This window comes from Cavia porcellus, unplaced genomic scaffold (genome assembly GCF_034190915.1).
Source record: "Cavia porcellus strain 051 isolate PalLab524CR breed Dunkin Hartley unplaced genomic scaffold, mCavPor4.1 scaffold_10, whole genome shotgun sequence".
NCBI classification, from domain to species: Eukaryota; Metazoa; Chordata; class Mammalia; order Rodentia; family Caviidae; genus Cavia; species Cavia porcellus.
In genome coordinates this window covers 66,552,461-66,579,400 of record NW_026947493.1, presented here as the reverse complement: position 1 = coordinate 66,579,400, position 26,940 = coordinate 66,552,461, and the positions used below count along the sequence as shown (strand labels likewise).

Below are 26,940 nucleotides of genomic sequence, written 5' to 3'. Positions count from 1 at the left end.
ATTCTTTGTTCAGAGTAGTTTTATTCTGTTTTGTATTATTTAATTTCAACATACATGAAGGTATGGACAGCCGTATTTAAGAGAACAAGAGACACTATGGCAGTCATTGTTGATTTTCCTATTGTCTTGTTTTGAATGCCTTCATTAGACTGTTCTGATCAATTTAATACTGTTGGTTTTGTACGAATTCATTGTGTGAAGGTATGGACAACTATTTAGAAGAAAACAAGAAACTTCATGGTAGCCACTGTAGATTTCCTCTTGCCTTGCTTTGAAATGTGTCACTTACATTGTTTTCTTCTGATCTGCTTTGTTCTGTCTTGTGTTTAGTTTTATCCTCTTTAAAATGAAAAAAATAAGTGATGTTGGGAAAACTGACCATGCATATGCAGACGACTGAGACTACATCCATGTATTTCATCATGCAATAAACTAAAACCAAAATGGGTCTAAGAACTGCATGTTAAAACAAAAGCACAACATGCTGGGAGAAAAAATAAGTAATACTCTTGAAGTCATAGGCATAGGCAAGGACATTCTGAACAGAATACTGGTTGCACAAGAAGTAGTAGCAAAAGTAACAAAAAAAAATGGGGTCAAATTTAAATGCTTCTCAATAGCAAAAGAACAACCACCTGGATGAAAACACAACAGATAGAACAGGAAGAAGATTTTTGTCAGCTAGCCTGCAAACAAAGGACTAATATGTGGAATACATAAAGAACTCAAAAAGTTACACCCGCTAAAATAAAGACCCAATCAAAAAACAAGGAAGTGGAATGAATACACACTTCTCAGAAGAAGGTGCACCATAGCCTATATACATGAAGAAGTGTGCAACGTAGATAGTCATTACAGAAATGCAAATTAGGACAATACTGGGATTGTGTCTTACCACAGAAATAGCCATCATCAAGAAATCAAGTTATAACAAATGCTGTGAGTCAGTGAGGAAAATGGAATCCTTGTACATGATTGATGGGAATGTAAACTAGTACAACCATAATAAATTCAATTTGGAAATTCCTCAGAAAACTAAAACTAGAAATTCCTTTCACTCAGTTTTTTCCTTTCTAGGTATTTTCCCAAAAGAGTTAAAGATGTCATATTAAGGTAATGCATGGATGTATTCACACACAGTGGACTACTCTATCGTAAAGAAAGATAAACGAGTCATTTTTAGGAAAATGCATGTACCTTGAAAAAGTAATAAGAAGCTTAACTATCTCATGGTTTCTGTTATATAATAAAACTAATATAATGCAGAGAAGAATAAAGGATAGATAGTGAGAAGCAGAGACAAATCTATCTCAATTGGCAAGGGCATCAACAGATGGAGAGGATGAAAAATGAAATTAAAATGTATTATGTACATGTACAATCCCACTCAAGGGATGTAAATAATTTGTATTGAAAACATGTTATGCTAAAATTTTTTAAAAGGGAAAATAGTACTCTGCTGTGATTATTCTGTCAAATTTGCATTGTGTTCTATCTATAAGGAAATAGCTTTCAGTTTTCATTTTTCCCCATTAGCAACATTCTTTCGCTTTATACTGACTCCTTCCTATTATTATTTAGGCAAAATCAAATTTCCTTCTTTATTCACAAGTTATAAGAGTATACATAATCTGGTGTGGTGGTGCCCACTGTAATCCTAGCCACAGAGAAGATTGAGGCAGAAGGGTCACAAGTTCAAGGCTGAGATAGACAACAGAACAACACTCTGCTTCCAAATGAAATGAAAGAAGGACTAAGGACTTGGTTCAGTGGTAGAGTGCTTGCCTGGCTGTCTTGGCTTACTTACCATGAGGAAGGTCCTGGGTTCAGTCCCTTAATGCATACATATCCTGTGGGAGTGGGAGAGAAGCAGGAGGAGGAGGAGGAGGAGGAGGAGAAGGACAAGGAGAAGGAGAAGGAAAAGGAGGAATGGAAGGGAGGGGGGAGAGGGAGAGAGAAGGAGGAGGAGGAGGAGGAAGAGAAGGAGGAGGAGGAGAAGAAGAAGAAGAAGAAGAAGAAGAAGAAGAAGAAGAAGAAGAAGAAGAAGAAGAAGAAGAAGAAGAAGAAGAAGAAGAAGAAGAAGAAGAAGAAGAAGAAGAAGAAGAAGAAGAAAAGAAAGGAAGAAGAAGAAGAGAAGGAAGAAGAGGAGGAAGAGGAAGAGGAGGACGAGGAGGTCGAGGAGGAGGAGGAGGAGGAGGAGGAGGAGGAGGAGGAGGAGGAGGAGGAAGATAGCATTAAAAAGAATATTCCTTCAATTCCAAGTCCTGTCTACTTACTATCCTCTCTCATTCCTGATACTCATTTTGTAATAGACTTGAATAAATCTATCAACTGCATTTTCTCACCTCTTATTTTTAGCCTCTATGGAATAATGATTTCAAGCTTGTATTTTAGGAAAAGAGCAGACATCTTTCAGATACCAAAGACAACACCAAAAAAAAAAAAAAAAAGTTGAGTGCCCATTTGGTTTGGTTCAAAAGAACCGTGTTTGTTTCACTTGGCAAAGTGTTTTTGAGATTTAGTTCTACTATTGCACGTTCTCAATTGTTTTCTCCCCCAGTGGACAGTATTACTGTGTATGAATACAGAGATCGCTACTGGGTTATTACCAAATTTTGCCTATGACAAATAAGGTTGCTATTATCATCTTTGTGCAAAACTGTTTTGTAGCCACATATATTTCTCATCTTTGGATATCAGCAGTGCAGTTGATGGTGGTTAACTTGGTAAGGAACTGCCAGTTTTCTGAAGTGGTTGTATGGTTTTATTCTCCAGCGGGCAGTTCTCGTTACTTCACATTCTCTCCAATATTGTGTGCTTTTGATCTTTTTTATTTGAACCTCTTTAGTGAGTATGTAGTGTTGTTTCTAGTTTATTTTGTATTTTGTTAATTATCGGTTGGTCTTAAGAGCATTTTTATGTGCTTATTTATCACTTGCATATTGTCTTTTGTGAAGTGTCTATTCAAACATTTATCCTTTTGCAAAAATTGGTTTGCACTCTGTATTATTAATGGTCCTCTGTGTTTTGGGTATGGATTCTTTTGTCAAATATAAATATTATGAATATTTTCTGTTTTGACTGATTCACTTTTACGAGCATATTTTGATGAGCAAATTAATTTTCGTGTAACACATTTCATGTTTTTTTCTATTGTTTATGCTATTTGTGTACTAAGAAATATTTGCTTCTTCAAGGTCATAAATATAATATCTTTTTCTTTAATAACATTAATATTTTAGTTCTTTTCCTTAGGTCTATAATCATCTCCTGCTCTACATGGTATGAGATAATGGTTACATTGTTGTTTTTGTTTTGTCTCATTTTGTTTTTCATTAGGAAATATAGTAGTTTTCATACTATTTTTTAATGTTTTAATTTCATAAGTTGATGGAATAGTGAGTCCCAGTAACTAAAATTTTTTCCTAGAACATACTTTTTTGGGTTTGCATGGATAACTACTGTGCAGTTACTTTTAGCTGAACTTTTTATTAATGTTTGCATTAGTAGAATTTTAGAAGTCATCTTTTTACATATTCAAGTTTTTAGATGATTTTCTCCAGTTATAAATGCAATTCATTTTGCAGAGTCAAGGTACATTGTTCACTCTGGCTTTTGAAATTTTTTAAAGAACACTTTTTAACTCTAATTTTATATAAGAATTTGTTCTTTCTTGTGGATGGTTTGTCTCTATACACTCAGCCTCTTTATCCAAGGATTCTTTACCCAAGGTTTCTTCATCCATATAGTCAATAAGCGCAGATCAGAAATACTCAAAAAAAGAAATTGTGGTTCTACTGAACATAAGTAGGCTTGTGCATTTCTATGTATTCTCTCCATAATCAAGTATAACAACTATTTACATGGCATTTGCATTGTTTTATGTATTGTACTTATTTTAGATATGATTTACAGAATGTTGGGAAGTATGTATACTTCATATTCAAAAACTTTTCCTTTTAATAAAAATGATTTTAGTTGTTGGGTTGTTTTTTTTTTGTTTTTTTTTTTTTTTGTTTTTTTTTTTTTGGTACGGGGGATTGAATTTACGACTTCACACTTACCAGGCAAGCGTTTGTGCCACTGAGCTAAATCCCTGGCCTGCATTTTTGGGGATTTTTGACATGAATACTGAGAAGACTTATTATATGCTATCAATTTTAATAAATATTTAAATAATTAATTTTTAATATATTATTTTCATATTATATTAGTATACATAATTTACTTCACACTATTAGTCATTCAAATTACTTATTTTTTTTTTCACTTTTCCAAATGTGAAGAATTGTCTCTGGAGATCAGAGCTATATGTGCTACTTTTTAGGCAAGGTCTGAGTTATTCTTATTTGAAATGACTGTGGTGTATATTATGAAAATAAAAGTTCTACAACTAGGGTGTGTTCAAAGGACTTCTAAAGAAAATTATAGAGTATTAATACATTTATGAAAATGTCAATTAGATTGTTAGCCCTAAAAGCTGATTTTGCATTGGAACATGAGTAGGGGGCAAATGGAAAACTCGTATCATTAATGGTTCTTTATACTAAAATGTTTTGAATCTAGGAAGTGTGTCATTATTTGGGTAATTCAGTATGTTAATTACATGAACAGTTTTGAACTTTGAGTATTCTGCAAAGAGAGAATATATCATAAGATCAGGTCCAATTGTTTTTATTGTTTACCACCATATTTCTAGCATCTAGAATAAGATCATATTTCATAATGGGTTCTCATTTTGATCTAAATATTTTTGATCTAAATATTCTAAATATTTTTCTGCTTAGTTATAACTTCTTGATTAGCCAAGAATTATTCCTAGTAAGGATCTTTCTGTTGATCTCTAAAACTGAAATAATTATTTTTCTGTGGTCATGGGTTGAATCTTTTAATAACCTATGTTTTGATATGTATTTAAATGTCACAGTCTGGATTTAAAGCTTTTTTCTGGAAGCAGAGACATATGTGAAGGCTTTGGGTTTCTTATTTTTTAGTTTTTTTATCTGGATTTCATAAAAAAGGTATAAATGAACAATAAAATAGCAGAATATGAGTGAATAAAATACAGTACTACCTTTTTTTAAAGGTCACATATTATACTTAAAAATTCATGTGTCAGAATTGCTGTATTAAGAAATCATACTAAATCCAAAATGTATAATAGACTTTGAGATAATGAAAGGGAAAGGAAGTGCTGTAAAGGATATAACTGTATGTATGTTTAAGTGTGTAAGATAGATAACCATACTACCAAGTTTTTGTTAATTCATCAAACAGAATGGTTTGTACTGTCATTGTCCACCTTTTATGCTTTGCTTTTGTGACTTGAGCAACTACTTCTAAGATAGCAATATGTAATTTATCAACTAGTGATTTCTTACTTTTTTAAAAAAATGCTGTATTATTTCTACCTTTTTATGTTTTGCTTTTTTCTCTAAATAAAAAAAGAAGGGTACTAAAAACAAAAATGCTATCTTCAGTCTTAAAAGTTACAAAGTATAAAGTTTTAATTAACTAAAAATTTAGCTATGAATTACTTTAATATGCAATTTAGGTATCAAATAAAATTAGCATTCCTTCTTCCTCAAATATGTGTTATCAAGTTTCAAAAATGTTAAAAAGTTCTCTGATGAATTAATCTGAAATCATTTCTACAGAAAAATTCATAAATAATAAATACTATCTTATTAATCCATATTTTAGTTTAGCTGGGTCTCAGAACAAGTTAGTTCCTTAGGGAATGCACTGTTCTTTATGAAAGGAGGTGATGAGACACTATCTCTTAGGAATTAAATTGTGAAAACAATCTTGGTATTGTACATGCTAATATAAATCTGTTATTCCCTTTCCACATCTATCACAACACATTTTAAATTGTGGCTGATCTTGTATGCAAATAGCTATCTTATTAGAAATTGAGGCTGTATGTGCTAATGTCTCCCTGGATTTCTTGGGAGTTTGCTATCTAAGCATCAAAGCAATAGAAATGAATGATGATTACTGCAAGGCTTTGAAGAACAAAGAAATGTCAGAACACTTTAGAGGTTCTAGATGTCTGAGGCATTGGCAGTTTGCACTGTGCAGATGAATGGATATCTCTTTAGATTATTTTAAATAGCTTTAATGTGTTTATTAGTAAAATATTTTTCACCTTCTTGTATTTGTTACAGCTAACGAAATGTATGCCATTTTCAGGAACTGCTTTCTCTTGGCATTTTTTGTTTCATCTTTGATAAAGTAGTTTTTGTTTGAGTAATAGGATAAAATGGTTGTAAAGACAAGAATAAAGTTAACTTTTTGAAATTTTAAGCAAGTATTAAAAGTCACTAAAAATTGGGAAAAAATATTGAAAGTCATTCTCTTTAATGTATTTCTTTGGTTGAAATGATTTTGCTATTTTTATATTCAGAGATTATTATACCTGCAAAATGTATCTTATTTGCTAAGAGTATACAGGTCCTTATAAAATTTAAATACTCTAGCTTGTTATAATTGTGCTATGTAAAGCAGATCTGCATGAGTAGAATTCAATTTCCAGAAAATATTTTCAGTGGATCTTTTACTTCTTAATAGACTACAGATAATCAATGAATAACGTATTAACCTCTAAAGTGTTACCTGTCTTTGGATCTTGGATAAAATGACCAGGAAATAGACAGGAAAGCATATTGAGGAACCATTTTGGCAGATAACTAGTAATTTGCTTTAAAAAACAAAGATATATATATTATGTAAGAACAATTTCAAAATAAAGGACTGTTATATTGTGTATTTATTCACTTCAACTAACTTTTGTCCTGAAATGGAATGGTATTTTTTCTATCCCCACACAATGAAGATTAAAATAACAACTCTACTTTACAATTAATAAATGCAAACACTATGCAAATGGATTGCTATGTGAATAAATTATATCTATTGACATTATTTATGTTACTTGTCTTGACAGATTTATTTATAGTGTTTTGAGTTATAAAGCTATAGGATTAGGTGTGATGTCTTGGTTTCATTTATAAAATTTTTGGAGTATTTTTAATACATATTTGTAGTACATAATGATCACATTCATCATGGGAAATTTTTGCACATATACCAGCAGAGTAAAGAGACAACCTACAGAATAGGAAAATATTTTTGTCATTTATAAAATTTGAAGGATGATTATCTTCCATGTAATTTTAGACAGAGTTTGTTAAAGCTGAAGACTTACTTTATTTGACTTCTTGACATCTTTATTTTTTTACATTCCTAGACATTGCTATGATACTGTAATACTGAAGGTTATTTTTATTAAAAAAGCAGTTGAATTTTTACTTTTCTTCTGTACATATAAAAATTTTTATTGATGACTCTTACTGTGTTGGGTGGGATTAATGTTAGCTATCTCTGTGAGAATATATAGATAGATAATGTGGTTCAATCTGAATAGATTTCACACACATTTGGCATTCAATAATGCTCACTAGGAAATTTGCACTTTGATAATTGTTATCAGTGTATATGGAGATAGCTATACAGTTTTGTTCTAGTTGGAGTAGTACCTGTACTGTAACAAGTAAATGCAGAATGGCTCAAGTGATACAAGTTTATTTTTTTAATTTCAAAGAAGTATGAAAGAATGACACAAATTGGTTGAACAGCTCTGCTCCATGTACTCATTTAGAATCTAGGCTGTGATAAAGTCTGCTCTGCTAAGCCAGGCATGGTGGCTCATGCCTGTAATCTCAGCACTCAGGAGGCTGAGGCAGGAGGATCGTTTCGTGTTCGAGAGCAGCCTGGCTACAAAATGAGCTGAAGGACAGCCTGAACTGCACAGTGAGAACCTGTATAAAAAAAAAAAAAAAAGTTTTCTCTGCTGTCTCTATCACATGGTTTCCTAAGTCACCACAGAGTTCATCTTCATTTCAGATAGATGGATGAGTGCACATGAAATATTTTATAGCTATGTTCTAGAATTTGCAAACTGAAAATTAGTGATGTGCTAATTGATAGCAGCTAAGAAAACTGAGATGTTGACCAGTGTGCCCAGGGTGAGGAACGTGTATTTTAGTGAACAACCAACAGGTCTTGCTGTTCGTTCACCTTTCTGTCTCTAAAATAGCAATCTGTGCCTCCTATTAGGAACCTGGTAGAGTTCCCTATCTATTGCACCCATTTCCAAGCCAAGGACCTACAGCTGATCACAGTACTCTGTGTCTCAAGTTGGTTCTGTGAGGTTCACAGACTGCGAAATTTACCTGGGCTTCCACAATCTCACCAACAGAAAAATCTTGCTAGTACCCTAATTGTGGTTGTTTTAGAGGACTTGTTTTGGAATTTGCACTCTATGATTTTGCCTTTTGGATGATTTTTCTCTTCCTGCTTGTGTAAAAAATGGATACTACAAACTCTACAGAGTTTGCCTACCTTGGGATGTGCTATTTATTAAGTGTAGAGACTCAACGGTTAATTTTCATTCACAGTCTTTTTAGACAAAGTTTCTACTTTGTTAGTAAGTGTAGTTCCCTCAAATTTTACTAATCTTATTACTGTTTCTAGTGAGCTCTACATATCAACAACTGCCGTACGATTTCCTTCCGAGATTTAAAGAATCTCACATTAGCTTTGTTTCCCTGCTGCAGAGCTCTGAGCTTCCTTCCTTACCTGCTCCTTAATAATGCCTACTCTGAGGTGATGTGAAGTAATAGGCTCAGGTGATACAGTAACTTTAATCCCTCCCCCCAAGGAATCTTGAAGGGCTTTTGTTCTTTAAAACATTTTTTTTGGTTTTATTTATCGCTATTTGGTGGTTTTTCCAACTTCATTTTCCAATTACCGTTCTCTTGTATTTTGCTTGTGAACTGATCAGTTCTTGCCTGACTTTTTCTTTTCCTTACAACATCTTACTCAAAGAAGTGGGGGACAACTTTGGGGTACTAGTGTTTGTATCACTTCAGCAAATATTTGTATCTGTAATAAATTATAAATGTGGAATAACTGAACTACACAGAATTGCATTCCTTTCTCATTGTAGGTTACTAGTGTGCCAAACAAATTAGTGAAAATATTATCTTTTACTCTCAGGCTGGACAAATTTCCATGTTTCTCCAAATGCATCTTTCATGTTTATTTGAGGCTTATTTCCACTGTAGCCAATTAGAATAGGAAAGGATAATGCAGGAATTATAGTGGGGAATTTTTTTTTCCTTTTTTTTTTTTTGTCTTTTTCATTTTTATCGGTACCGGGGATCGAACTTACGACCGCCTGCTTGTAAGGCAGGTGCTTATGCCGCTGAGCTAAATCTCCGACCCCGTGGGGAATTTTTAATGCTCAGGTTTGAGAGTGACACATTACTTCCATTCAAATTCTTTTTTTTTAAATTCTTTTGATAAGAACTCAGTTATATATCTGAATTAAGGTTAGAAAATAGAGTACCATAGGGAGTATAAAACAAAGAGAATATTGATTTGGTGAGCAGATTATAGGTTCTGCAGAAATATATAAATTCAATCAAAAACAGGATTTGAAAAATACATTGAGGATTACACATATAGTGCATGCAATGTAGTAAGCATGATGATAGTGCTCCATGAGAGTATTTATTCTTTAAGAGAGGCAGAATGAGCACCAAAATTTCTCCACTTTGGCAACAAATTTCATGTTTTCTAAAACAAAATATAAGCTACTTGAGATTCAAACATTAGCCCTCCGTTTTTGTGCAACTTGGCAGGTAGCTGGAAAGAGGCACGGCATCAAGATCGACCTGAGTAAATAGCACAGGATTTTCCCAGGTAATGTACTCTCCCAGTGTGGCTTAACTGTGCACTGATAGATCTTGATAAAATGAATGTTACCGTGAATAAGTAATTGGAGAATTTAATTACTAGCAATTGTATCCTTGATAATTTATTTGAAATAATTTTTGATTCTTTATGGATATCTAATGGAAGTAAGTCAAAGGCATTTTTACTCATGCTTTAACAATGAATTTTTAGGAATAAATTATTTCTGAAGTTTGTAGATAGTATTTTTTAAAAAAGGATTTCATTATAATTCTTTTCCTTCTTTACAGCAAGCATTTTGGAGATCAAAAATGGGTAGAAAAGATGCTTCTACTACAAAACTTCCGGTTGATCAGTACAGAAAGCAAATTGGTAAGCAATGAATTCCTTTTGATATACTCCTGTGAATTAAGATAAAGAAAAGAGCAATTATAGATGATATTAAGAAATAAAATTTTCCTAATGTACACAGTCAACAATGTACACAGTCATGAGTAGAACTTCTAAGAACAAAAAATAAATACAGCCCTCCCTGACAAGCAGTAAAGATGTATACTTGGTTTACTTATGATTTGCCAGTACCTATAGTTTTACTAACTTAATAAACAAAATAAATTTATTAGTTTTACTATTACATGTTTTAATAAGTCAGCAGTTTCAAGCCATCTATTATTCCTTTTTGTATAAAACTTTTTGTTCTCTTTACTTTTTTTTTTTTGAGATAGGTTCTTACTATGTGGCGTAGGCTGGCCTTGAACTCATGGTGATCCTTCTGCCTCAGCCTCCTGAGTGGTGGGATTACAGGCGTGTGCCACCATGCGTGGCTGTCTTTATTTTTCATGTTAATAATTTGATAACCTCAGAATTATTCATTAAACATACTGGATAAAATAGAATACATGTTCTTCCCTATGCAGAACTGAGCATATCAGAAAGTAAGAGAATTCTTCAGGGATCATAATTGAAAGGTTGGAGAAGAGACTGGATGTATGAAGACCTTGGACATATGGAATTAAAATTACCAAATATATTCTTGGATGTTTGAAGAAGCAGTATGTTAGAGAAGCACAAGGCTACAGAAAAGTCCACTTATGAAAGAAAGTTTCTTTCATGGAATTGCTTTAAGAAAGTTTTCTTATCAAGAATACATGAAATATTTACTTAAAAAATACAAATATACTAGATCACAAGGAAAGACACTCAAAGTTTAGACTCAGTATTCATGAACCACATTCTTTGATGAAAGTACAAAATTTAAAAATCACCTAGTGGCAAAAGATGTCATTCTTTTTCCCAGTCACTTCTCTCTCCCTTTATATACTCTGTATCCAGTACTATTATAGTTTGGAAAAGAAAATATAGTAAATTAATATAGAATAAGTAACTGAGGAATAGACAAAGTATTTGCAATAGAACTAGAGGGTAAAAAAAAATTGATACCAAAACAGAGTTTATATATTTTATAAAATTGGTATAGATATTCATATTTAAATTTTAAAAATGCATTAAAATTTCTGATAACCAGGGAAAATACAAAATATAAAAACATTTAGAATACATATGTATTCTAAATTGCATTGCCAATTAGAAATTTTTGTGTGTTGTTTACAACAATCACTAATGTACAAAATTTTATATATATGTATATATATGAACAAATAAAATAATTCATTTAGTCAAACCAATTAAAGTGTTATTTCGCATAGTTACCTCTTTTCAATGTATTAAGACATCAAAATATATATTTTTAATAATTTTTCTATTTTATTATATTATTATTAATTATAATCTTCATGATGTACAATAAATCTTTTAGGTTTATTCATCCTACATAACTATGATTTGGTACCCCGTGACCCTCATATTTCCTTTCTCACTGCTGTTAACCAACATTTTCCTCTTTTTTTTGTATATTTGACTGTTTTGGATTCAAATACTGTATAAGAGTTTATGTAGTATTTTTATTTCTGTAGCTGATTTATTTCACTTAGCCAGATATCTTCCATAAGGCTTATTCATGTTGGCAAAGATTCCTTTTTTAAGGCTGAATGAAATTCACTTACGTTTACGTACACTTAAACATGCATATAGGTATAGAAACATATGCACATGTATCTACTATATTGTCATGTGCTTATTACTTTGTCATCTGTCAGCGAACATAGCTACTGTAAATAATGACACATTGAACATAGGACTGAAGACATCTCTACAAAGTATTGATTTTTCATTCCTTTGGGTATAAATCAAATAGAGGGATTTGGAGGTGATATGCTAGTTCTATGTTTAATATTTTGAGAAACCTGCACGACATCTTCCAAAATGGCTCCAGCAGCAGTTTACAAGGGTTCCCTGTTCTCCAGGCCTTCTCTGGTATCTTTGCTTTTTAATAATAGCTCCTAGTGGTTGTGAGGTTACGTCTTATTGTGTCTTAATTTATATTTCCCTATTAATTAGAATAATGGATCACATTCCCATGAGCCGGTTTGTCATTTTAACTTTTCTTTAGTAAGAAGTGTATCCTGATCTTTGTTTCTTACTGCTGTGTTCCTCTATCTCCTGTACTGACCTTCTTATGTGGATGCAAATATTTTCCCCCCATTCTGTAGGTTGCTATTTAATTTTGTTCGAAGTTTTCTATGCTCTTAAATTTAAGATAGTCTCGTTTGTTTTTTTCCCTTCTATTGCCTATACTTTTAGTGTCATATCCATGAACAATGTCAAAAATTTTATGCCCTATTTTTTTCTAGTATTTTATAATTTAAGGTCTTATGTTTAAGTATTTAAATCCATTTGGTTTGATTTTGTGTGTGTGTAACATAAGACAGGTTCTTTTGCAGGTTTTCCCAAAACTACTTGTTGAAATAACTGTCCTTACCCCACTGTGTGGTCTTGGCACTCTATATAGCTGACTATAAAAGTAATGGCTGCTTTCCAAACCTACTATTCTGTTCCACTGGTCTATATGTGTGATTTTATGTTAATCACATACTATTCTGATAACTATAGATCTGAAATATATTCTTACAGTCAGGAAATATGAGGCCTCATTTTCTCTTTCTCAAAATTCTCTTGGCTATTCAAGATCTTTTATTGCTTATATGATTTTTAGAACTTTATTTTTTCTAATCTAATAAATACAATTAGAATTTGATAGACTGTAATAAATCTATAGATAGGTTTGGGCAGGTAACAGAACATTTTAATGATATTAATTCTTCCATTCTATGATCATGGAATGTTTCCTATTGTTTGCAAGTTTCCTAATTTCTTTTATAAAGATTTGCTTTTCGGGGCTAGGGGTTTAGCTCAGTGGCATAAGTGCCTGCCTTGAAAGCAGGCAGTCGTGAGTGCGATCCCTGGTACCAATAAAAAGGAAAAAGACAAAAAAAAAAAAAAAATTTGCTTTTCAGTATATTGTACACATCCCTTATTCCTTTGATTAAATTTATTCCTAGGAATTTTATTCTTTTTGTTGATGCTATAAATGGGATTATTTGCTAAATTTCTTATTAGAATGCTCATTAGCAGTATATAGAAATGCAATTGTTACATCTTCGTGTTGACTTAATAATATGTGCTATGTTACTGAATTTATTTATTAGTTCTAACAGTTTTTCATTGACAACCATATGAAAGGTCAAGATGAAAATGGTGAAACCGAATATCTTTGCTTTTCAAGGATGTTGAAGCAAAAGTTCAAAGATGTGTTGGAACAGATGCTTTCAGTACAACTTCAAGTACAATGTTATTTGTTTGTTTATCATACATGTCTTTTATTGTGTTGAAATACATTCTTTCTATACCTAACTTGAGAACTTTTGTCATCAAGTGATTTTGAATTTTGTAATATTTGTTGAAAAAGATATGTTATATATATATATATATATATATATATATATATATTTTTTTTTTTTTTTTTTTTTTTTTTTTTTTTTGTCTTTTTCATTTTTATCGGTACCGGGGATTGAACTCACGACCGCCTGCTTGCAGGCAGGTGTTTATGCCGCTGAGCTAAATCCCCAGCCCCAAGATATGTTATTTTTATCCTTCATTCTGATAGTATACTGTATCATCTAGACTGCTGCACATGTTAAACCATCTTTGCATTCTAGGGATACATACTATTTTGCCTTTATGAATAATTTTTTAAATGTGTATTGAATTTGAGTTGCTAGTGTTGAGGATTTTTGTAACAATGTTCATCAGAAACATTAGTCAGCAGTTTTCTTTTTTTAATTTGCCTTTTTCTGGCTTTGAAATCCAGTTATTCAGCCTTCATAAAATGAATTTAGAAAATTTTCTTTGCTTTGAACAAATTATAGGAGGATTGGTATTATTCTTTTATAAATGTTTGGCCAAATGTAATTGTAAAGACATTTGACACTGGGCTTTCCATTTTTGGAAGTTTCTGATTACTATTTTAGTCTTCTGATTTATTATTCACCTTTTTATTTTTGAATCATTATTTCTACATTATATGTCTCTAGATATAGACTCATTTTTTTCTAGGTTACCTAGTTTGTTGGCATGTAATTGTTTATAATCTTCCCTTATGATCGTTTTTATTTCTGAAGCATTGTATTGTCTCTGAGTTTTCATTTATGATTTTACTTATTTGAATCTTGGTTTTCAATTATGTTTTATTTATTTGAAGTTTTTCTCTTTTTTGTCTTAAGGATATGTGAATTTTGTTTTTAAAAAAAAACCTATTCTCAGTCTTGTTCATTTTTTTATTTCCATTTTCATTTATTTCACGTGTAACCTTTTTTATTTCCTTCCTTCTGTTAACTTCATATTTCATTTGTTCATTTTCTAATTTCTTGAAGTGTAAAGTTATGCCATTTAATTTAGATTGTTTCTTTTCCATTACAAGTGTTTATCATAGTAAGCTTCTCTCTTAGAATTACTGTCTCAGTCTATATTCTGTTGCTATAACAAAAACACATGAAACTTGGTAATATACAAAGAGGGACTTTTCTGCTTCATGGTTATGGAAGCTAGTAAGTCCCACAGCATGGCAATATAAATTAAGAAAAGCCTTGTCACTAATAGTAGTGGATGACATGGCAAGACAGGAAACCGTATGTGAGGTCAGTCTTCCTGTTTTTATAGAGCTGCCAGTTCCATCATGGCAGCCCCACCTCATGACATTGTGTAATGCCAATTATTGCTTTATGATCAACTTCCAAATATCATCAGCATCTGAATTTGGGGATCAAGTTTCAACATGAGTTTCAGAGGGAGCATGACATCCAAACTATGGGAACACTTTGGCTACATTTTAACATTTTGGTATATTGTGTTTTCATTTTCACCTGCCTCACAATTTTTTCAAATTTCCCTTTTTGTATTTCTTTGACTTGGTGATAGTTTAGAGTAGTTGATTTCCATAATTTGCGAATTTTCTCATTTTGCTTTTTTGTCGTTGCTTCCATTGTGTTCAGAAAAGATATTTTGAGTAGTTTTAAATATCTTTAGTTTGTTAAGACTTGTTTTATGACTTAGCATGTGGTCTATCCTGGGACCTCTCTTTCTTTCTTGCTAGTTTTCTTTGAAATATGATTTTCTATATTGACATAATTAGATTTTTTCTTTGTGATTACCATAAGGCTTACCTGAAACATAGTAGTATACTGGAAGTTGATAACCTTGGTTGGATGCAAAAATCTCTTTGCTTTTGTCTCTCCCAGTTGATTTTTAACATGTTTTCTTTGTTTTTTCAGAGGATTTTCTGTATGGTAGCAGTTTTCAATATTAAGCTTCCTTCCTTTCCTCTGATCACTTAGTATGCAGTCTGCTTTGTTTACCTTCCTCTATGCTTAATAGGAATAGATAACTTTTTAACATTTGGCTGTAATAACAGTTCCATGAATTATGTTTTTTAAATTATTTTGTAGTTAGGTTTTAGAGGCTATTTTTCAAGAAAGAAATATTTACAGCTCCTTGAGCTACATTTTATAATTCTTACAATTCTTTTTTATTTTTGCTTTAGATGATTCAAAGGTAGATTTTTGTTGCTTAGCATTTGTAACTTTTAATGTATTTATATTTCTTCTCTTTTATATTTGATACCCTCTTTATAAAGTAATTACAAGGTTTCTTAGTCTTTTTTGTTTTATATTAATATTGGGAAATTACATTTTTGTGTAATATTCTATTTTTTATTCTTTTAATTTCATCTCTTAAAATTCCATTTTCATATTTTTTGATCTATAAAAGAATCTTAGTTTTAAGTAGACAAATTTACACTGTAACACTTACTGTGCGTGAAAATATAAACATTCTGAATTTCATTTTGTATTTTTTAGTGGTAGTGATTTTTCTTTTCTGATCTCCACACTAAGCTTTTTCTAAAAATTTTACACTGTTTTTATTATTCTTTAAATTTTAAGTTTTCCATTTATTTCATTCCTTATTTCTTTCACATATTTGACCAATGAAATAGGAAGTATATCAGTTTTTAACACATGTATTTCTTTATTTTTTCCGTTTTTGAAACAGAAATGAAATAGGAAGTATATCAGTTTTTAACACATGTATTCCTTTATTTTTTGAATGAAACGGAAATGAAACGAAATGAAATAGGAAGTATATCAGTTTTTAACACATGTATTCCTTTATTTTTTCCGTTTTTCAAATATAATTTTTATTTATATGTGAAATTTTAAATTTCTTGAAGGTACAAAGTTTCTTCTAATTTTTTTTCATCGCCATTGATATTTCTAGAAACTACTTTGATGAATAGTTGCTCAAATATCAGTAAAACAATTTAGGAGAGAAAATAAAATTCAGTATGCCTTTTGTTTAATATAACCAATTTATATTAATCAATTATTGTCATATCTCCTGAAATAATAAAGTATCTGTATCTAATTTGAAAACATATTGAAATATGTCATAGAACTTTTCTGAAACTTATGTTTTATTTTCCCTGTTATCATTTCTGTTGTTTTCTTTTAATTTTGCTTAATTATATTGCCAAGCATACCTTGTGGCTTCTTCAGTGTATTTTTGATGTAATGTTTGTTTGTTAAGTGTAAACTAAAGCCACTTCATAGCATCTTCTGTTTGCCTGGATTTCACCTCTATGTATAGATTACTGCTTGTTTAGCACTTTAACATGCTCTTCTTGAAAATTATCTTTTAACTCATGACTGGCTTGCTAGTTTAACTTTGCAGCAGCACATACCTTAGTGCTTTTATTCTCTATATTATGTTAAATAATGATGTGATTAATACCAACCTATTCTGTCCAAGCACTAAAAAATGATAATTTGTATGAATTGTATTTGTAATATTGTTACAAATTTTGAAATTAGATTTTAATTTTCCAGGGATTAATGTTTTACACTCTATTTTCCAATTTTCAGAATAATTCATTTTTGTAAATTTCACCTTTTTAGGTGGTATTTCTTTTCTTTTTGGAAACATGTTATAATCACCTACATACTTGATTTTAGTATGTTGATGGTAATCCACTGGACCCATTTTTATTGTTTTTGGCTTTGAATAATTATATTCTAATCAAACTGATTGATTAATATTTTAATTAGTTATTTTTGTGAGCATTTGTACTTTTGTTCATTTTGAAGATATCAAAAGGCAGACTATTTGTTTTTCAACAGAGTTTTTTGGTAGGGTTCTCTAAGAATGTCTATTGATATTTGTTTTATGATGTCTTTTACAGTTGTATAGTTATAGTAACTAAAATTTGCATTCATATCACAGTTGGGAAATTATTTTATATAAAAATGTATTGCTTTTGTATGTAATTCTGGGAATGTGAGAAAAGTAAGATTGCAAATAGTGTTTTGGCTTTGGAAAAAAGAGACTTTAAACTGTTGGGAAATTTTTTTAAATGTTGAAGGCAGTATAAAAGTCTTTATTGTTGATTAGCAAATATTATTTGTCAGTATTTTTGCCATGTTGTAAATAACTCATCTTCCAATAATTTATTTGAGTAATTAAATTTAGATTGCAAATATTTCTTTTCAAATATTTTGACTCTTATCTCTCTGCTTTTCTATTGTATCTTAATTGGTGTGGTCTATATAAATGGACAATAAATTATATATCTTTGTTATAGAGATCAGACAGTGAATAGAACTTGGTATTCATCCCAGACAGAATTATGATTGAATGTATTTGCAAGATTAAAGCACTGAATTTACTTTTTCTAATTAAAGGCAATTAAAGATTTCCAGACACAAATAAAAGACAATGAATTGAGGAATAAGTGTAGGAGCAAGTCCATTTGCAGGTGAAAAGATGTGCCTTTGAAGCAGAACCAGCTGTATTTTCACTGAAAGAATAACAGTTTAGGAAGCTTTTCTGCATGTGCTTGCTTGATAGCATAATGTACTCATAAGCAGCTTATGCAGTATTCAGAAAATAACAGTGCATTAATTTTTAAAGCAGCAAAAGCAGAGGAAGAGCAGTACTGCCACAGGATGATAATGAATGTGGCTAGTGTAAAGTTGACTATTGAGAAAAGAAGAAGAAGAAGAAAAAGAAACAGTGACCTTCTGAAAAAAACCCAACATTTATAAAACAATACCTAGATATTCACATGATAATGAGCCTGAGCAGCAAAATCCACAAAGGGCAAAGGTGTGGTCTAGTTTCTGAAAAAAGGCATAGAATGAACAGAAAAGAGCCAAAACCAAAGTATCTATTCTTTTATTAAACACAGAAATGCCTATATAAAACAGTGCCATAGTCACAGCTATTCCTTTAAATATGAAATAATTCCTGACATACAGATTTTATATTTTTTTTTTTTTTTTTTTTTTTAATTTTTATTTAAGGAGAAAAGAAAAGAAAAAAAAACAGTGAAGGGTACAAGTTATACAGATTTACAGAAGAAAAAAAATGCGCAGTAGGAAATCACTAGTTAATAGATTACATATTGCCATCTTAGAAATAATTGTTCAAGTCACAGAATTAAAGTTTGTAGAGTGGACATTCCAGCAATGATACTGCAAACAGTTCTGTTCAATGATCCATTAGAACTCTGTGATATCATTTTCTGTCTTATACATTTAAATATACATGCAGTTATATAGTTTAGAGCATTTTCTTTTCCTCTCTTTTGTACAGTGACTATTACACATTTTGGGTTTCATTGCTCCCACTGTTCTTATTGCTTTTTTGGAAGAGAGTAAAACCAAATGTGACATGACAGAACAGAATCGGTCAAGTCAAAAGGGTGGATATAATAGATAATATAAAAACATAATACAAGGTGATCAACAATGGTTACCCTAATGCCTCCCGCTATTTCTAATAGAATTGCCTATATCGTTAGTTGTAATACTATTGAACAAAACCGTAAAGGATAAAACCGACAAAACCAAAACATTGGAGATATTGTAGGTCTTCAAAAGTAGATAGAAGTCAACGAGAATGGGCGTTATAATGAATCTCATTATCTTCTCAGCTGATGCCTAAACTTTCGAACCTGATACTATTCAGCAAAACAGAATAGAGGAACCTCAGTCAAAAACAAGATGGTGAGAGTAATACAGGGCTTCAAATCGAGAAAATAGAAAGTCAAAGTGGGTTACTATATTATATCCTGCTATATTTTTCCCTTTAATTAAATGGATAACAATAAAAAAGTATATAATGGAGTGGAGATTGAGAAAAAGAAAAAGAGGGCATAACAGCGAAACAGGGCAGATCAAAACATAACCTTTTAAGCAGAATAGTGTTTCACCACCAGATATTTCCGACTTAAAAATAGTTACCATATTGACTCCCTCCCTGAAGTCCTTGAGTACAACTTCATATACTGTAGCATTAAGTATATCAAAACAATGTAAAACCATTTAAGAGAATGACAGCATTATAGAGTATTTGGAATTGACTAACAGAAAATGAACAATGGTCTCTGTATAATCTCCTTGTCTTTAAAAGGTTTTTGCTTATACTAACGTACATAACAAAATCCAATAAGATACAACCTGGTTAGACCATTGGAGACAGAAGAACAAAAGCTAGATGAGACTTCAAAACAAGATGGTACTGAATCAGCATTACCTATTAAGATGTCATTTTCTCAAAAATAGCTGTTCCTATCATCCAATCTTCTCTGTCTCATTTCTGTTGAGCTCTTTTTCTGTCAGTAGCTGTCAGTTTGTCTTCTTCATTTTGTTCTCTGCTCCATTCGTTGTGGCCTCCCTGCCACTATTTCTGGGTTCTTTGTATTTTTCTTTTTTTAGAATATCCTGCAATACTTTCTGTAGAGTTGAATTGGTGGTTGCAAATTCCCCCAGTTCCTCTTTATCCTGGAAGCACCTCGTTTTTCCATCAATTTCCAGGGACAGTTGTGCAGGATATCTCAATCTTGGCTGGAGATTATTATCTTTCAAAGCTTGAATTATTTCCCCCCATGCTCTTCGTGATTTGATGGTTTGTGAAGAGAAATCTGCTGTAATTCTGATGGGTGTTCCTTTGTAAGTGATCTGTTTCTTGTCTCTTACAGCTTTTAATATTCTGTTCTTGTATTGAATTTCTGGGATTTTTATTATTATATGCCTGGGTGTTTCTCTGTTAGGGTTGTAGGTAGCTGGGGTCCTGTATGCCTCATACAGCTGAGTATCTTTACCTTTTGCTAAATTAGGAAAATTCTCCTGGATTATTTCTGTGAGTAGCTTTTGTAATTCATTTGTTTGTGTCCCTACTTCTTCTTCTATGTTCTTAATCCTTAAGTGGTGGCTCCTCTTATCATCTTCTTGTCTTTGTATTATTGCTGTTTGTTTCTTTGTTATTTTTAAGAAGTTTTTCATTTCATTCTCCCATATTTCAAGTCTGCCCTCCAGTTCAGATAGTCTGTCCTTAGTTTCTTTCAAGCTGTTATGCCAGTCTTGTATAGACTTATTAATTTCTTGATAGTCCCTTTGAACCTGCTTCACATACTCAATGCTTTCTCTGTTTTCTCCATCAAGCAATTCTCCCCTCTTTTTCTGTTCTTCCATTCCACCATCTGTTTTTTCCTGGGTGGTGTTTAGCATTTCTCTAACTATTCTGCATACTTCTAGCTTCAGATCATTGATAACTTCATTCCTGAATTGGTCTATGAGGCTCTCAATATGGTGCTTAATGTATACTGGTGCGGCGTCCATTATTGCCTGTTTCTCAGGATTGGGGGCCGAGGAGCTTTTTTTGTTGCTTCCCTTCCCCATATTTTTTGTTCCTTATAAAATGCAATCTTACAAAGGAGGCCCGGCTTCCCTGCCTGTCAGCCACAGCCTGATCAAATTGCGCTGGCTAGTTGTTCCCGCCCACCGCTGCGCACCAGGGAGTCGGAGGAGGCAGCCTACGCGGAAGTCAGTCGCTCCTCCGGGCCATCGTCCGGCTCTGGGATCTGGGTTAGGCTAGTCTAGCCTAGAGAGTCCGCCAGCAGCGTCACTCAGGCCAGGCACTTTTCTCCAATCCCGTCCGAGAGGGGAATGGCGCCCAGAGAGATCTCCGCTAGAGTCAAACTGTGGTGGGGGGTCAGATTCTCACTCACCTCGCCACCAGTCAGTTTTCGTGTACACCTCTGTCCGTCCTTTTTTTTTTTCGACTCCGTTCTCCCGTTCCCAGAGCTCGGCGCTCCCAGAGCTCGGCGCGTCTCTCCTTGCTGAGCCGCTGTGGAGATAGCCGGCCGCCGCACGGCGGGAAATCCAAACCGGTTTCCGATGGCGCGGAGTCGAGCCTCCACACCGAGATTTTTCTGTTCCTATTTTAGCGCCAGGACTGTATTCCAAGTTGGATTCTCTCAGCCCAGTTCGTTCCTGAGTCAGCAGAGCATATCTCTACTGATTCGTGTCTCCCTAGTCCGCATTATTTCTGGCCTCTGAGCCGAACCTTTCAGAGAGCCTCTGGTAGTTGCTGTTGTCTGTCCGCCATGTTCTCTGGTCTCCCCAGATTTTATATTGAATTAAGGAGTGTATATACATTCCTTATCCTTCCCTTAAATAATGTAATATAAGGAGTGATAAATAACAATGAAGTACTAAAATATTTATATTTATTAAATGTTTTTATATCTATAAACAATAACATATGCTATAGTAGATATGTTTTTATATCTATTTAAATATATGGTTCTATGTAGAACCAGGGCTTATGCTTAAATAAGTTTTAATCATACCAAATAATACATAAGCAGATGAATTTTTAACAGAAAACATCTACTGACTAGAAATTATAACTTAAAGTGACTTTTTAAAGTGTTTTGTTTAAGAAACCTATACTAAAGATCATCTGCAAAATAGGTACAAATAAAAATTATGAATGTTTGTGTTGTCAGGCTTGCTATTAGAAAGTCCAGGCTGAAATTTTAAGTTCCTTTGCATTAAGATATATCTTTTAACTATTACTGTGCTATTTTATGCAGCTCTTTGAAATTTTATTTTTATTTATTTAATTAGTTCATTGTTGTAGCAAGTAATGACTACATATATTGTGGAAAATTACTGTATAAAACTTGAAGCAGAAATTTCTGATGTGTACCATGTGTTTTTAAGTGTATATTTATAATCTTGTGCATATAAAACTGATGAAAAAGAGGCCATATTGTTTGCTTTAAGTCTCTTGAACTAGGAGCTGTACATCTAGTATTGAGTGAATCTTAGTTACCTGTCATTGAAAGAAAAGTGATAGGTAATCTTTTAAGTCCATGATAAAAATGATTTAATTTTTATCCTCAGGAAAAAAATTCATATTCATTTTACTTTTGTCTTAGTTTCATAACATGTAAGAGACACAAATAGTCATGGTTCCAGTGAAGAAGCAAGAAATAGAAACTGATGATCAAAAGAGAAAATCATTTAGACCAAAGCTCCAGTTTAAATCGGGCCTTCCCCCAATTCTTTCTTGTTCTTATTCACTAGAATCACTTCCTCTGTCTCTGTCTGTGTCTCTGTCCCTGTCTCCATCTCTGCATCTCTGTCTCTCTCTGCCTCCCTAGCTCTCTCTCTCTCTTTCAGAATTGTATTTCTGTCATTTAAAATCCTGAGCAGCATCCATGGATATCTCCAGCATCTTCAGCAACTAACCAGATATCTGTCCCAACCAAGACAGAGGTGCTCCTATTCTCTAAGTTCGGGTGATCTTAACAGACAGTCTTGTTTATTTTGTTTGTTTGGGTTCAAGTTGGTAGAGGAAAGAACATTTAAGAAATTCTGATAATGATGCCTTCACAGGGAAACTGGTTGTGTAGGACAAATGGTTACTGCTTTCTAGGTCCAGGTGAGGAAAGAGAGGACCTGTCTACCACTCTCAGTCTCTAGCCAGTCACAGCAGATGTAGTTTGTGACCTCCCTCTTCTTTTATTATTCCAGATCTTCTTACCTCCAACAGTCATCTTAATCTGCTGAAGGTCTTTGCCTTTAAAAGATATCAAAGTCTCCTTTTTTGAAAATTTTAAGGCTTTGGTTATTGTTCTAAAGTTAGATGGAAATATCATTACATTTTACAATTGGCCACAGTTTTTACCCCTAGCAGCTCTGTCATACTTCTTATATATTTTTAGACATTTATTCAATAAGACATTTCATCCTTAAAACAAGCATAATTTGTAATAGCTAATGCTTTGATTTCTTATTTTTCCTGTTTGCCTATAGACGTGAAAAAAATCTGACCTGACCAGGCAGCTAACTCAGCTTCCCAGTCAGGGAAACTAATATTGTGTTTTTTCTTATTTTACTTCTCTTTCCTGGTAAACTACATAATAATATAAACTACATAATAATAAAGAGGATTCTCTTTTTCATAGTCTTTTTGGGTCATCTTCAAGGATAGCAATAATAACATAATAATTTCAGCTTTTGTCAGAATATTATAAGGCGCAATCTATAAAGACTTTTTAATATTAAAATTATATCTCTAACTTGAAAAACAGTTTTAAACTAGATAATTGCCAACTCATGACTGGTTGCTCAGACCTGATTTTAACAGCTGTTATTTGCTGAAGAAAATATGGCACTGTGTCTATGTTTGTATATGTTACCTGGACGAAAGAACTCAGACGGCAATTTTATATTTTTTTCAAGCAAAGGCACATAGGTATCTGTCTGAAAGGCATAAAAATTCTTATGTCAAAAACTTGCTGGGAACTATAACACATGCCTTGTAAATATTTTCACTCAATAGAGTGAAACCGAATTTTGTAGCATATATACTTTGGATATCATAGTTTCCCAAGGGAGTACCAAATTAGGAATAGATGTACAGTTTGGAAAAGTACTAAGTTATAATAATTTTAATATCATCCATTATAAACACAGTTTCAAATGTTTATATAAGCTTTAATGTAAATCTAGAAGAATTTTCTAAGAAGATATAGGAGTTGAATTGAAATAGAATTCATTATTAACCAATAATTATGTGGCATTTGAAATAAATGATGAATTCTTACTTTAACATTGACTATTACAGTTATATATGAGACTTTTCTGACAGACACATAAGCCACAACCTTGGATATTTGTATGGAAAACAGTTTAGTTGAGGTAATACTTTATTTATTTTCTTTGCCATTGCACTCAGAGATCATTATAGGACAAATACTGGATTAAACAAGACATAACATTTTGGCTTCAAATATTTAATCTTCAAATTTCTTTTTAGGTTGTCTTTAGAAGCTTGCATTGTAACCTAGAGTGGAAGTGTATGATACGTTACCATTTTCATTGTTCTGAACTGTTTATATCTCAGCAGGAATAATGACATGAATAATTTGACTGTTGAGATGTGAAATCAGAGTGAACACTTGTCAAAGTTGTTTTCAGCAAAATTAGATGTTGCTAATTTAAAGTGAGTCAGAGTAATACCTTTTTGCATTTTATATATTCCATGATTTAAATTTAGATCACTTGATGTACATTTTTACTATTGGCTCATTTTTGGATCATTCAACCCTATTGTCAAATGATATTTATTAAGCGTCTGCTTATAGATTCAGAGTGACTTCTATAAAATAGCAGCTAAGAAAGGAGTGCATACCCTTTTCTTAAAAGATAATATATAGCTCTTCTGCCAAAAATGTTCATGTGTATAATGAACACAACTATGGCATTTCTACATTATTTCCAACCATTTAACTCATTTCTGTCTGCCACTTCCAATTATAAAAATCTATGTGAAATTTTAAAGTTACTTTTGAATCATTAACAGACACGTTGAGAAGCAGATTTATTGCACATTAAATTTTTATGACATACTTTAGAACGACTGCTTTTAGATTTATTTATTTATTTAGTGTGAGGAAGATGTAGAAATTAAAGTTAGAAGTTGTATTATTTAGATAAAAGAAATGTATGCTAATATTACAAAGGACCCGACTGTTGAAAAGAAAGACAATGACATGGAAACTATAAGACAAAATAATAATGGAAATAACCAGGGAGATTATGTAGGCATTTTAACTGCTACCCAGAATAAAAAAATGCTATAATACTTGAGGCTTTTCTTGCCTTAGTTCCAAATCAAGAGTGTAGTTATCAAAAAAGTATATAATTGTAATTAATGCTTTTGTTGATAAATGTAATTGTTTTTTCTCCAAGCTACATAATACCTCTTTTGCAGCTGATTGGCAAGGTCATCAACAAAATAAGCTTTGTGACACTAATTCAGTTGTGTTCATTTTGGGCTGTGAAATGTGGTAGCAATGATTAAGACTAATGTCTATATATAGGTGTGCTACATCTTTTATCTAGTAATATTTATTCTGTTCTCTATTAAAAGGAAACAAAAGTGAAATACATATTTTCCTAATGAATTAAGGGGACTAAAAGTTAATTATTTACAGATTTTCCCTTTTAGTCTTTAAAGAAAACTAGGGACTATTTCTCAAATTGATTATTTGAATACTTAATGTGCCCATGGTATATTTATAATGCGAGATTACTCTTTAATTATAAAGACAAAGTTAACTTTACCTGTCAGTAGGATATTACATATACTCATTTATTGATACATTTGTTCTCAAATGCTTCTAAAATGCTTTTTTTATTATAAACTTATTCTCTAAAATAAGTTGTAATTTTATTTTTTTGACATTCATTGCCTGTCACATCAAAGATGTCTGTCAGAAGCTTCTTCCTGAAAAGGAAAAGAGTAGGAGAAGTTGACCTTTGTGTGACAAGTTTATGATTATCACATGAGGAAACTGCTTTGCCACTTTGTGTCCCTGTTTACTCTGTTTAAACATTCCTTGGCATTTCTGATGACTGTTGAGCTTGAATTATGTATAAGCATAAGTCATTGTCTGAAACTTTCATTTTAGGTAAACAGGATTATAAAAAAACCAAACCTATTTTGCGGGCAACCAAATTAAAAGCAGAAGCTAAGAAAACAGCACTAGGCATAAAGGTAGGCTTCTACTTGATAAGTTTGTCATCTGATATGTGCATGCCATTTCATTTTCTAAAACTGGGTTGCATAAATGTTAAGTTTTAAATGCTTTTTGGCATTTCAAGATCTAAATAGAATGCTAGAATTGAAGGGTTTTGAAAAGAATTTACTTAATGGAAAATATCCTTTTTATGCTGCGATTTTGAGGGACCTTAAAATGAAACAGTGTTACTTAATGAAAGCCGGTTAAACCTAAAATCATAATTTATTTTTCTCAGCACTACTGTGTATATTGCTCAAACATTTCAGTAATGTATGTGACTTTGGTAAAAAAATTTCGTTTTCAAAAAATTTCACCTTATAATTGCTTAATTTATAATGATATATACTTAGATCATACAGTTTTACTCAGTTTCAGTATTGTTGCTGATGAAATTCTAATGGCATCCCCAAACTTATCCTTTTAGAAAACAAGTGTTTCTCTACTTATGAAGGATAAATATAACTGAGAATGATACTAACAGATATTAATTCACTGTGCTTGTTCAATAAAGTTTAACTAAATGACATTTACATTATTACCCATGGCATCTTTTTGGCAAAAATTTAGAATTTAAGTAAACTAAGTAGAAAAATTAGATTGGCAGCCCTGCAGCAAAATGCATAAAATAAAAATGACTAGGACCTATATTTTATTTAAATATTAAAATGTTAAAAGGAGATTTTGGTTTTTATCTGGCAGATGAAAAATCAATTTTTCTAAGTTATAGCTCGCAGCAAATGCCAAGGTATTACTACCAAGCTGTAACAGCTGCTGGCTTGCCAGATGAT

The 26,940-nt window shown here is 32.1% G+C and overlaps 1 protein-coding gene across 2 annotated transcripts in view; it reads left to right on the top strand.

Annotated features, from left to right (window-relative positions):
- Positions 1-26,940, top strand: part of Triqk (triple QxxK/R motif containing) — an 89,644-nt gene that overhangs the window by 51,775 nt on the left and 10,929 nt on the right. The window contains exons 3-5 of one of the 2 annotated variants that reach the window (XM_013143717.3): positions 9,711-9,771; positions 10,053-10,134; positions 26,042-26,127. In XM_013143717.3, the coding sequence (XP_012999171.1) occupies positions 10,074-10,134; positions 26,042-26,127 (147 nt within the window). In that variant the 5' untranslated portion in view covers positions 9,711-9,771; positions 10,053-10,073. The remainder of the gene's footprint in view (positions 1-9,710; positions 9,772-10,052; positions 10,135-26,041; positions 26,128-26,940) is intronic. The other variant, XM_003479962.5, reaches the window with a different exon arrangement.